This window comes from Pelodiscus sinensis, chromosome 20 (assembly GCF_052426305.1).
Source record: "Pelodiscus sinensis isolate ZL-2025 chromosome 20, ASM5242630v1, whole genome shotgun sequence".
Taxonomy (NCBI): Eukaryota; Metazoa; Chordata; order Testudines; family Trionychidae; genus Pelodiscus; species Pelodiscus sinensis.
Genome location: NC_143071.1, coordinates 29,005,227 through 29,017,740, shown reverse-complemented (window position 1 = coordinate 29,017,740; position 12,514 = coordinate 29,005,227). Strand labels below are relative to the sequence as shown.

Below are 12,514 nucleotides of genomic sequence, written 5' to 3'. Positions count from 1 at the left end.
TTCCCCGCTGCGCCCAGCGCGGAGCCGCCTTTGCACCCGGGCCGGGCGCCTCCCGCCGGCTCGCCCCTGAGCCGCGCCCCCAGCCCGGGGCGGGGCCTGGCTACCACGTGACCGGATCCGGGCGGCTCCCTTTCCCGATTTCACCCGCATTTCCGGCCCTGCTTCCCCTTCCGCGGGGCGGGGCGTAGGCAGCAGAGCCCGCCGCACCCCGAGCCCCGCCTCCCCATGGCGCGTCGGGGCCGCGGCCCCGCCCCTCGCTGTGACGTGCGGCCCGGCCCCGCCCCCGAGCCCGCCGTCACAGCGGCGGCCCCGCCCCCGCGGAGCCCGGATGAGGCAGGCTTCGGAGCCGGGCAGGCAGCGGGGAGATGCTGCCGCCGTGACAGGGCTGCGCGCGGTGAGCGGGGGGCGCGCGGCGCGGGCGGGCTCCGGGCAGGGCGGGCCGGGCACGCGGGGGGGCTGACGGGGAGCCGCCCTGTGGCGGGCCCGGGGCTCGTGAGGGAGCGCGGGGCCCGGGGGCGGGGGCGGGCGGCGGGGGGCGCCCGGCGGGGCCGCGGTTCCTGCTCCGCAAAGCGCACGGGATTGGCTGTAAACTGACAACGGGGCAGGTCCCGCCCCCGCCTGCCATTGGCCGGAGCCGGAGCCCTGGCGGGCTGCGATTAGTGACGGGGGCGTCACTCACCGGCGGCCCCCCCGGCACTGCCGGCCCCTCCCCGCGCCTCTGGCGGCCCCTCGGCTGGCGCGTGGCAGGGGGGCCGAGTCGAGGGCCTAGGGCCCCAGTGCGGGCGGGGCGGTGATCAGCGGGGATGTGGCACCTGAGGGCGCGGGGTCCCCGGGGGGGGGGGGGTCCTTGGGCTGCCAGGCGGGGGCGGGGGGGGTCCTTGGGCTGCCAGGCGCTGAGGGCGCAGGGTCCCCGGGGGGGGGGGTCCTTGGGCTGCCAGGCGCTGAGGGCGCAGGGTCCCCGGGGGGGGGGGGGGTCCTTGGGCTGCCAGGCGCTGAGGGCGCGGGGTCCCCGGGGGGGGGGTCCTTGGGCTGCCAGGCACTGAGGGCGCAGGGTCCCCGGGGGGGGGGTCCTTGGGCTGCCAGGCGCTGAGGACGCAGGGTCCCGGGGGGGGGGTCCTTGGGCTGCCAGGCACTGAGGGCGCAGGGTCCCCGGGGGGGGGGTCCTTGGGCTGCCAGGCGCTGAGGGCGCAGGGTCCCGGGGGGGGGGTCCTTGGGCTGCCAGGCGCTGAGGGCGCAGGGTCCCGGGGGGGGGTCCTTGGGCTGCCAGGCACTGAGGGCGCAGGGTCCCCGGGGGGGGGGGGGCTGCCAGGTGCTGAGGGCGGGGGGGGGGGGGGGGGGGGGGGGGGGGGGGGGGGCTGCCAGGTGCTGAGGGCGCAGGGTCCCCGGGGGGGGGGTCCTTGGGCTGCCAGGCGCTGAGGGCGCAGGGTCCCCGGGGGGGGGGGTCCTTGGGCTGCCAGGCGCTGAGGGCGCAGGGTCCCCGGGGGGGGGGGGGGTCCTTGGGCTGCCAGGCACAGGGACTGCGTGATGTTCAGGGCCCACAGAGATGGTGCGGCGGTTGGAGGAGCTGGGGCTGTGCTCACATGACTTCAGCAGTCTGGGCAGCTGAGATGATGCTGACTACAACTGACTGGTGGGTTGGGACAGAGGCTCCTGTCAGCTGTCTGTGAGAGAACCTGCTCTTAGTGGATTTTTCTCAATGGTTATCTTTTGTGATGCTGAATGTGGTTTGTCCCTGCTGGTTAGTCACCTTCGTGTCCACTAAACCTATGGTTAAAGCCCACTTTCAGGATTACTTTTTTTGGTGAAGGCAATCCTCAGGGCCTGGAAAGCACTGTTGGGCAGTAGGGTTGGATTGCCTTTCTCTCTCTGTCTTTCTCTTTCTCTCTCTCCTATATATTGCTTGCCAAAAGTGGTAGTCTCACTGCTGTGTATGGAAAAAGGGAAAGGTCTGCAAAATGTTTGCTGTCAGATGGTTGCTAGGATACATAAATATGCTCATGATGTCAAATGCACTTAAGTCCAGTGAGTCATTGAAAATACTATTTCTGTTCCTGCAGAGAAAAGGGCAGGTTTAGGCGTTAACTTGGTCCATTCTTCAGGAGAGACTTTTCACCAGGAGAGGGATGCCCTGAAAAGCTTAAACTAAGTATCCCAAATCTGGTGTGAGGCACGTGAAGGCAGTGGGAACAAGCAGCTCTTTGCTGAAACCCCAAGGAAGGATCCAACTTCACAGCTTCTTCCCACACACACGTTGTGCCGTATTCCAACAGTCATTCGTCCGCCTAGCTAGGGCTCTTGCAGTCTCTGTCACTGCTGTTCCTTATGAGAGATTGCTGGTGATTGAAATTGCCACTTGTCTTCCTCCTCCCCTTCCCTTTGCTGGAGCATGCTGCCTCTGCAGTGCATATTACACTCTGCTAGTCAAGGAATCTTGTGATTTCATACAGGTGAAGAGATTTCTGTGCCCATCTCTGGGCAGAATGTTTGTATGTTGTAGTATGCACTTGTGGTTAGAGTTGTGTGTCTGAAATAGTCAGTTATAATCGATTTCTGATCTCTATTTAATTTGTCCTTGTTCAGTTTAAAACATATAAAATTCCCTTTTTGATTTGTGCAACTATATACTTAAATTGCACTGACATAACTACAATAGATCTGTCACCTTGGTTGTTTCTGATCTGTACACTGTAACTATGCTATTAATATGAACTAGAGGATGGTCCAGTTTGGATAGAATGAAAATTGTGCTTTAAAGGTCCAGTTCACCTGATGGAAACAGATTCTGGAGTAGTCTGGAAAATAGCTCCTGACGATAACAGAAAATCTTCATTGTTGCAAAAGGGGATGTCTTGTGTCCACTGTTACTTCTGTGTTCTCTGTCTCTTGTAAATATTAGCTGCTTAAAGATTGACTTAGACTTGTGGGTAGAAGATCAACAACTCTTTCGCCCCCAATAACACAGTCAGTCACATGTTTCTTGCTACAAAATAGTTAAGAATCCCTGGTGTACTTGGCATAACAAACCATTCTATCTCCAACTTCTCAAGGTTAGAGAAATTGTTCCCTTAATAACTTTTTGGTATTGATATCCATTTGGGAGGTATCAGAGTCCATTCTGGGTGGTGCTTATGGCACTCATACTTGGTCACGACCCTTCCCCCATACATTTGCCACTGTGCTGCTGTGGAGGTTAGCATGTCGAGCTTGTAGTGCTTTAATAAAGGATTTGGTGAGTGCCCTTTTACAGAGGTTTTTCTGGTGACAACCAGTTTTTCTGACCAGAAGGCTGCTGGAGAACATATGGAACAGGTATTGTCCCTTCTGAGACCAGTTTGGAGTTGAATATATTTTGCTGATGCTGCACTCAGTCCCCCTAGCTGGTCTTGCATGCCACAGTTTCATGGTTTTCTTATGCTTGGTTAGGCTTTGGGGAAAACTCAGGAAGAATGATCTCTTGGTATGTGTGGAAGGAAGAATTTCCTGGGTAATGAATGAGTATAAAGACCTACCTTACGCTCTTGTGATGCCCAGTAAGGCTCTAGTCTTATTTTAGTTGATGGGATTTCAACCAAGAGCTATATCTTCATGAATCTAGAGTACAGGCCCATAGATGCCATTGTTTCAATAGATTACTGTGAGAGTTTGTTATTTTGGTGCAGGTTCCAGGCTAGGCTGATAGGCCTCACTATTGCTTTGGACAGATATCCTGCCACCACCCAGGAATGCTAATACCATTGGTCTGCTACAGTCTTGGATCAGCATGGCACTATTTAGCTCTGAGATGTCAGATGCAGTGTGCGACGGTCTCGGCTGTTCTGTAAGAAATCCAGCAGAACCAGGATGGTTGGTCTCTTGGATCTTGACATTAGTAAGATAGATTTGTCCATAATCTGTGAGGTGCAGGAGGATAGAGAGTTCGGAGGGTATCTATTACACTGGAATAATATCCCATCTGTTGCTGCTCAATAGCCGATTGTCAGACTTGTGTAACCTGATTTGGGATGCAAAAGCCAACTTGGGGATAGAAAAGTCCTGTCAGCTGGAGAAATAGGTTGGAAATCTTTGACAGTTCCATTAGGCATGAGAACTTCAGTCTCTTTGGCCAATTCAGTGTGACTAGTATGACCTTGTTAATTTATTTTCCTTGTATCCCTTCTGTCTTCCCATACAAGGAAGGAAAGGATACATACGAGATATGTCCATTTGTGAACCAGAGCATCCGTTCCCAGCGATGTCTGCTCTGGTGAGCAGGAGCTTAGATTTTCGGTGATGGGGTCCACATAAGAACAGTCTGGTCCCTTAGGTATCAGCTGGAATACCACTTTGTTCAGGAACTGTTCACAGTTATTTATCAGCTGATGGGTTTTGCCAGTTTGCTTAAGTGTTCAATGTCCCTTCTGTGTGAATTGCTGTGGTAGAAGTGACCTCCAATCAGGAGAGAATCTGCATCACTTTGTTGATGAGCTTTTTGTGTCCTTTTACTAGTTTGTGTCCCAAGGTCATCATCTGTAAATAGCTAAGGGTGTGCACCTTCCTCAGTTTTCCTGGAAATCTTGAAGGGCCAGCCTGGACACTTTCATTTCTAGGGAGGTGATGTTCTGAACTCTCTTAACCTTGATCATGATGGAGAAAGAACTTGGCAGATAGTTTTGTTTGGGACGCAAAGCTTCGGGCATGTTGGACCTCCAAAAAGGAAGGGGGCTCACTGCTGCCTCCAAGAAACGTTAAAAATTGGAGATCAGTGGTTAAGCATGTTGAGAGTCCTGGAGTCTGCTCTGTTTGCACCACTGGAGGCAGAAATCAGGCATTTGGGTGGGGCAGGAGTTATGGCCAAGCCCTGGAGCGCCACTGGCAAGTCTGAACTGCCTCCAGTATTTACTAAGAGAGAGATATCTTGGACGGATGGCGAGACCAGGCTCCAAACTGGACAATTTTCTCTCCGTCATCACAACAAGGGTTTGAGGGGCAACTTTCTTATTGTTTGGAGAACTTGCACTAGCTACCTGCAGTTGGAGAGTGCCCTCCATTGACACGACGAGGCAATGTTTGGCCTCAGCTTCTGCCAGTCAGAAATGGACTGTTATAAACCCAAATTCCAATCCAATTGAGTAGCCCAGTGCCTGTTGGGTTAGCACATTTGAAAATGCTGGATTTAATCTGATGGGCTGAAGTAGCCACTTTCACCTGTGTTTGTCTCTGTGTGCAGGGAACAGTTCTGATCTGAGTGGACTCAGGAAGCGTTGCCAGAATCACAGGTTGCTGTTGATGTGCATACCCTCAAAATTCAGGTTTCACACTTGGGTGCTTAAAGGTAGGTTCCAAATCAAATGGTCTGTGAAAAGTAGGTCACTTCAATTTGGAGACAACATGAATTTTTAGGAGCCTAAGTTAAGGCAGCCAAGCTTCAGAAAGGTTGTTTTTTAATACACCAGGGTTGCATCATGTAATTGATGGGGAGGGCTGCTGCTGGAGTTTGGCTGGCTTTCATTCTCCCTGTGGAAAAATCAGAGGAAACTTTGAAGCTCTGAGGACAATTAATTCTGCCCTAACTTGCAGAGCTTATGAAACATGCGCTACGCTGTTAATACCTGAGCATGTATACATTGCATATGTGGCATCAACAGGCACTGATTTTCATACATATACGTAACTTACTTATTTTGAAATAACACTTCCAGCAGAACCCAATACACTCTTGTGACTGTGCAGTATTTTCTCAGCAAATACTGTGGGAGGAACATTACAAATTATTAAATATATATTTGTACAAGGCAATTTCCCTTTATTACACTCATTTCCCTTGACATTGATGTCTGCCAGGAATAGGCATACTGATAACAGGTTCTTTATGAAAGTGCAGTACTTTAAGGGTGTTTTTTGTTTAAAAGTGCCATACTAATATTCTGGCCTGTTAGATAAATAGGAACCTCTCCAGAATTTAAAATGTATCCATTGAAAACAGCTGCTAATTTATGTGCACTCAGCATCTTTGCACCTGTTCAGAGGCGACAGGTTTTCTTATTGCTTCCATTACATTTTACTTCATGTCACCTCTTTATAAAATAGTTTTTAGGAATCATTCTGCAAACATTCTTCACCTTGATTCTCTACCACAACATGTTCAGTTCAGACATCCAGTAGCTGGTAGTAGGGGAAGAAAGTCTTCAATGGCAAGGGAGTTCATTGATTGGATAGAGACTGTTCTCTAAGGCTATAATCTGCAGGTGAATGCCTGAGGGAGGAGTAGGGTTGTGAAAGGTTAACCCATGGGAGCTGGAGCATCTCCCTGCCCACCATGGACAGGGGGGCTGCTCCAGCCAGTGCTTCTTTTGTGATGGTACTGTCCAGTATGCAGTACCGGCACCTTCAGTCAGAACTCAACAACTTTTCCCCTGGAGTCTGGCACCTTTTTTTTTTTTTAAGCAAAAAAAACCACTGACTCCAGCCCTGTGGAACCTGCTGTGGACAAGGTCTGCTCCAGGCGTCCAAGCAACCCCTGTCCACGGCAGGCCCGATGCATCACAGGCAGGGGCTACTCTGGCTGGCTGTGGTGGGCCCAGGAGGGTGCAGGCAGCAGTCAGGCTAGAGCAGTTCCAGCCTGCGGCAGGGTGCTGCTCCAGCCCGGCCACAGCGGGGGAGGTGCTCCAACCCAGCCTGGCTGAAGTGCCCCCTCTTAATTGGTTAACTGGTTAAATTTCAAGTTTAACTGACTAATCAGTTAAATGGGATGCAACATCCCTAGTGAGGTGTGCAGGATTTGGGTTTACAGTTATGTAAGCCAAGGGTTCTCAAACTTATTTAGTGGGCTGAAGCACATCTCAGTAGAGAGCTTGTCTCTTGGATGCCCTTCTTTCCATTCGCAGTTGAGGGCATCTCTTCTCCTCCCATTGCTGATCACTTACCATGCCTCTGGCAGTTGTTTCCACAGTGAAGTGACATTAAGAAAGCATTCAGTGTATTTTTGGTGTCAATAGTGCAATAAGTATTTTGTTAAAATCAGACTGGTTACCCAGGCTCATCTTTTCCTCTGTTGCCCATGCTTCTCTGCTGTCTGGTACCTTTCCCTGATACTTGGTTCCTTTTCCGTGGCTGCATTCTTGTTCCTATCTCCTACTGGTCCCTGGCAGCTGCAGTTTCACTGATGGTGAAGGTAGCTCCTTCACCTCATCCCCCTATCTAGCAGAGGGCCCCGGGGAGACAGCTAGGCTGGCTGACGATTCCTGTTGCCTTTGGCTCTTCCTTCCACTTGAGAGCCTGGATGCTCACAGAAACATCTGGAGACAATGAAAGCCACACAATGTGATCTCTCAGCACTCTGCAGACTCTCAGGGTCCCCTAGGTGGTGGGTCCCCAGGCATGCGTTAATTGAGCTAGCATGCTAGAAATAGAAGTGCTGATGCTGTGTACAGGTAGCAGCAGGGGCTAGCTGCCTGAGTTCAGACCCGGGGGTTGTGTGGGCTTGGAGGTGGGATGTGGGAGTGGCAAGCCTGAACTGCAACATCCACACTACTACTTGTACAGCATGTCTGTCTGCCTGGGTAGGGAGGTGTGATTCCAGCCGAAGGGGAGAGACCCCACAGGCCAGAATTGGGGAAGCACGGGCATTAGCAGCAATTCTGAGGAAGAGCTGATTAGTGTCTGCTGACAGCAAAGCCAGTTGTAAGTAGGGGATTATTCATCATTTGTGGATGGGCTGCTGTCTCCCTGGACATTCCTGCATAAGTGCAATCAATGTTGGAATAGTTACTCTCTACAGATTTCATGTAAGTTAGTTGATAGATCAGATGTCTTTTAAATAATTATTTTTGTCTTTATTTTGTGGCTTTTCCAGAGGCCAACAAACCTACCTTTCAGCTTACTTGGTTTGATTCGCTGCTTAGTGCCCCTAGTGTGATGTGTGAGTGTCACAAATTGCACCAGGCATACTAGTCAGGAGTAGCAGAGCAACACAGGAAATCAATGGCTACAGCTTAACTTTCAAGGATCTCTTTCCCTTCTGAGGTGTGGCTAGACAAACTACCCTCATCCACCCATGCATCCTAAGAGGCATCTCTCTGGCATTTTGTATCGGGACTGTTCATTGGCTGTTCATGGGAATTTTCAATTCTAAGTGAAATTGACAAGCTAATTAGATCATGGGAGGTGGAGAGAGCTGTGCTGGGACTGTGACTGGGAAGCAAAGAAAATTGCTGAGTAAACATGAAAATCTGCAGCTGGGAGTTGCTTGGCTGCATTTGGACTGGGGAATGGGCTTGCAGCATACTGTAAGGAGCCAGGAGCAGCTTGCTGCCAGGCACAGTGGTTTGTTGGATTGGTGTATAACAGTAAGAAGGAATTAAAACAGGGCAAAAAAGGGTCAAAAGGGATTGTTTTCAGTGTTTGATGCATTGATGATATTCTGTGCCTGTTATGCAGATGTTCTGAACTGATAGGACTAATTAACCACACCCATCATAATTAAGAAATATGTTCCTGGAGCTAGCACATCAGGTCTACCACGCATGTGAGCCTTGGTCATAACAAAGTCCTTTTCTTTGCCACCTAAAAGATGTGTTTTTTTTTTTTAAAAAAACCTTGGGGTGACATACGTGAGCTGTTCTGTGATAAAAACACAGGGAAAGCAAGGTGCTTTAGCTCCATGGTGAGGTAAACTTGCTGAAGTCTTGCACAATATCTCCATGTGGGTTGACCATGGTGGGTTTACCTTGTGGTAGCTGCACTAGGAACACTGTGCTGAATGTACTGTACTGATATACTGTGCTCCCAAAATGTGGATGCAACTTATACTGGCAAAACTGCATGTTAGCTAGCATAGCTTATTTTACCACCCCGAGTTAGGATGTTAAATGGTTAACCGGGTAACCGTTTTAACCTCATGGCCTGCCACTGGCTGCCGCCTGCCACCGCCAGAGTTCAGCAGTAAGCGTACTGGTAAACCTTATGCTTATCGGTATGCTTTTTGGTTAACCGTTTAATCCCTCTAAAATAAGCTATGCAGTACTGACAAAAGGACACCTCCCTGACCAGTATGTCAGTGAAAATGTTTAGTGTAGACCTGGCATCAGTGTAGTGTTAAAAAGGCCTGTGTGAATAGGGTAGATCAGTGACATTTACCATACTAGAGGTTCTGGAAGACAGGGCATAAACTTTCTATGTTTCCATTCCCCAGCATCACTAAATTCCATTGGTTGTATATGGGGTTTTGTCTGTGTAGATGTTGGAAACAATTGCCAGCTTAATTAATCTGTGACTGAACAGTAAACAGTTCAATATTATCTGCATGACAAACTGCATTCCCCTTTATCTGGTCATTTTGCAGCATCCCTTTTTCCAGGCTCAAAGTGTAAGAGTAACTGCCCGGTCTGGAAGTGGAAACAAACCACGTAGAGAAACAGAGGGAGAACAGTGCTGTTTGGTGCCTTTTCTTTTCTTGAGTGCAGTCTCTGAAAGGGAAAGCTGTTCTGTGCCCTTTCAGTCCACACATCTTGTCCTGAAAGTTTATGAAGACCCACAGTGTTTTCAGGTTGAAAGCTGACCTGCGCCTGGCATCCTGCAAAGTTGTTTAGAGAGACTTCTCTGCTACTGCTTCTGTTAGGCTTTTCTGACCTGGGCTCCAGAATGTGAATTCAGGGAATTGAACTGTTCTAGGGAGAGCAGAATGAGATGCAGTAAGGTGTTTCTCTCTTTAGTGTCTTAGATTTGTTTTGCCATTCATCAGCCGTCAGTATCCAGGAAAGTGTCAGTGGTCCAGGCACATACCTCTGGAAATGCAGTGACATCACTGAGAAAGTATAGGTTGCCGAGAGATCTCAGTGGAGGTTTGAGGGATCCAAGCATGGATTTGTGGTTTCCTGAACTTCAGTCCCAGCAGTTACTCATAGCCTGTTGCTCTTTACGAGCTTCTCTAGCGACTTTTGGAATTTTATTCCTCATCTGATCCCAGGTTCTCTAGTCCTGCTGTCAGAGAGACTGGCTTTGCTGCACTGACCATACATGGCCTTCCTAAGGAGGGCCAATACCTCTTGGATAAGAAGTAATTTTCCAGCTTCTTGAGGCAACCAGATCAGCTGTTTGAACTGAAATTCATGAAGGCATGAGCTTGGTGAGCTGTGTATGAAAGCTGTGAATCTGCAGCTTGTTCAGAAGCACGGGCAGTAATTGCTTTAGAAGATATGGATTGTTACAGACCTCTTATCAGCATCGCCCTCTGTACTGGCTTTAGCAATGCTTGCTTACATTGGGCCCTGCTGAGAGCATGTGGCCTTTCGTGTTGTGAGGTGTGGAGTAGGGCTGTACATCCCCATTTAGAAAGTCAAGCTGCATCCCCCCCCGCATCCCCCTTCTGTTCTGAAATGTGATTTGTCCTTTTCATATGTGTTCATTTTTTTTAATTGTATCCTTTGGTATATATGGCTGTGACTATTTTCTTCCACTATTTGATCTGAGGAAGTGGGTCTGGCCCACAAAAGCTCATCATCTAATAAACCATCTTGTTAGTCTTTAAAGTGCTACATAGTCCTGTATTTTGTTTCAGCTACACCAGACTAACACGGCTAAATTTCTATCACTAAGTTACTAGTTTATTCTTAATGGTCTCTACTTCTGTGAGGCTTTTATTTCCTGTGCCTGCAGGTTCAGTTCTTGGGTGAGTCTTTTATCTTTCTCTTTGAAGGTGCTTTGGCACGTGCCGTTTGGAGCTGGCAGAGGTACAGTCTATGTTGTAATTCACTTGTTTCACCACACCAGAGTCTGAAACTAAGTGAGCACCGGGAAAGGATGAATCCTTGAGTCTCTTGTCACACCTCAACCTACAACTGCTAATGGATCATGCATTGGCAACTGTAGCTTGATTTTGTGATAAGAGACTTCTTGCATTAGTTTGCGCCTAGCTGGTTGCAGATAGTATCTGCGCTTATATTCTGGTGCTGCTAAAGCTGCAAGTTACATGTGCCACAATCAGCCCTCAGATTTGACAATTGTTTGGTTTGTTCCTCACAGGGAGGCTCCTGGGAAATGCGTCAGGCTAAGAGACCCGGGCTTCATTTGGATAGCTTATATCGTGCTCTTTTCTGCAGGCAGGATTTAGTCAGGTTCTGCAGACTGCCTGGCCCAAACTTAGAGCAGGATTGTTTAGCATTGGCCATTATGAGACAGCAGTTTTGGGGCAGTGGCATCCTTTCTGCTACAACCCATGTGCTGCTGCTGTAAGAGGTATAAGACATCTGCTGTAGTTCACCGGAGAATATTAAGTGCACAAATAGTATTTCAGTAAAGGATGTAGGTGCACTTGTTAAAGTGATAGTGAAGTGGGCCGTCTTCCAATCTGTGTATGAAAATGCTTCCAGCTCCTATTTCAAGACAAGGAAGCAATAGTAAATCGATGAAAGAAATGTAATTTGTTTCTCAAACATTTTAATAACTAACCAGCTAAAAAAAAAATCAATGTTGCTGTGTTGGCTTTTGCCAGCTGTTTGCTTCCTAGGCCTGTCCTGAGAACTTTGGAAGGGGAGCGATCAAGAGTGTGATAGTCTAAATGTAGTTATTGCTCAGTTAGTGTTCTTGCTGGGGGCACAGCAGGTACAGCCAGTACAAAAAGGTAGAGAATGGGAAGGATGTGAGTGAGCCTTGTGAGCTTTCTTACATTTTTACCAGTGTCTGAGTGGAAAAAGTAGCAGACTGCCCAGAGACCCCAGGATGTTGCTAGAGTCTCATTCCATTCCTGTGCTAAAGAGTCTCTCCCTGTCACTCTAACTTTTTTATCAGTGGCAGAGGTTGGAGGAGGTCATGAATCAGGCTTAGTTTCAGGAAGATGAGGAATCTGGCAGCCAGAATAGGTGATGATGGGGCTTTTTTATCTCAAGATGCAAAGGCCCAAGATTTGTTCCTTGCCGTGTGTTGTCTTGGCCAAGTATAACTCTGAGCCATGGGGTTATCAGCTGACAGTAGGGACACCTTAAAGAGTGGGGGTGCAGGCCAAGTGTCCTTTGGCAGGTGATAGGGAAGGGAAGTCTGTTATCACCCTGGATTATAGAGTCTGGTTACTTAGTCTGGCTGCTCTCCACCCTTCCAGAAAGACCAGGGTCAGAGGCTACTTCGACACTATGAGCTCAGGGTGTGATTGCCAGTTTGCGCACACATCGTTGTGCTAGCATGATGAGAGCACAAACACGAATACCAGGATGGTCACAGTAGCATGGGCAGCAGTGGCAGAGTTTAGGCATGTCCGGTATGTACCGAGGAGTTCAGGTGGGTTTGTACTTGGTACAGCTAAGCCATACCTCCACTGCTGCTACCTATCCTTGCCCTAACTCAGTGAGAAGTACTGCAAGTATGTACACATGAGCTGGAAACCACGTCCTTAATGCGTAGTGAGTCGTAGCCTTACTTTGCCTCTGCTCTGTGTTCTGTTCTCTGGCTCTCGGAATAATTTGGGGGATCGAAGTGGTGGGCGGGTAGGTGGGAAGCCAGTGAGATTCTTGTGTGGCATGGCCTACAAGAAGCTATTTAAAACCTA

At 49.4% G+C, this 12,514-nt stretch overlaps 1 protein-coding gene across 6 annotated transcripts in view; it reads left to right on the top strand.

Annotated features, from left to right (window-relative positions):
• The first annotated feature begins 246 nt into the window (after window positions 1-246).
• NDEL1 (nudE neurodevelopment protein 1 like 1) overlaps window positions 247-12,514 on the top strand; it is a 39,141-nt gene continuing 26,873 nt past the window's right edge. For 2 of the 6 annotated variants that reach the window (XM_075903470.2, XM_075903469.2), the window contains exon 1: window positions 248-394. In XM_075903470.2, the coding sequence (XP_075759585.1) occupies window positions 329-394 (66 nt within the window). In that variant the 5' untranslated portion in view covers window positions 248-328. Of the gene's footprint in view, window positions 395-1,480; window positions 1,631-5,206; window positions 5,312-12,514 lie in introns of those variants that run through there. The other 4 variants (XM_075903466.2, XM_075903467.2, XM_075903465.2 and 1 more) reach the window with 4 other exon arrangements.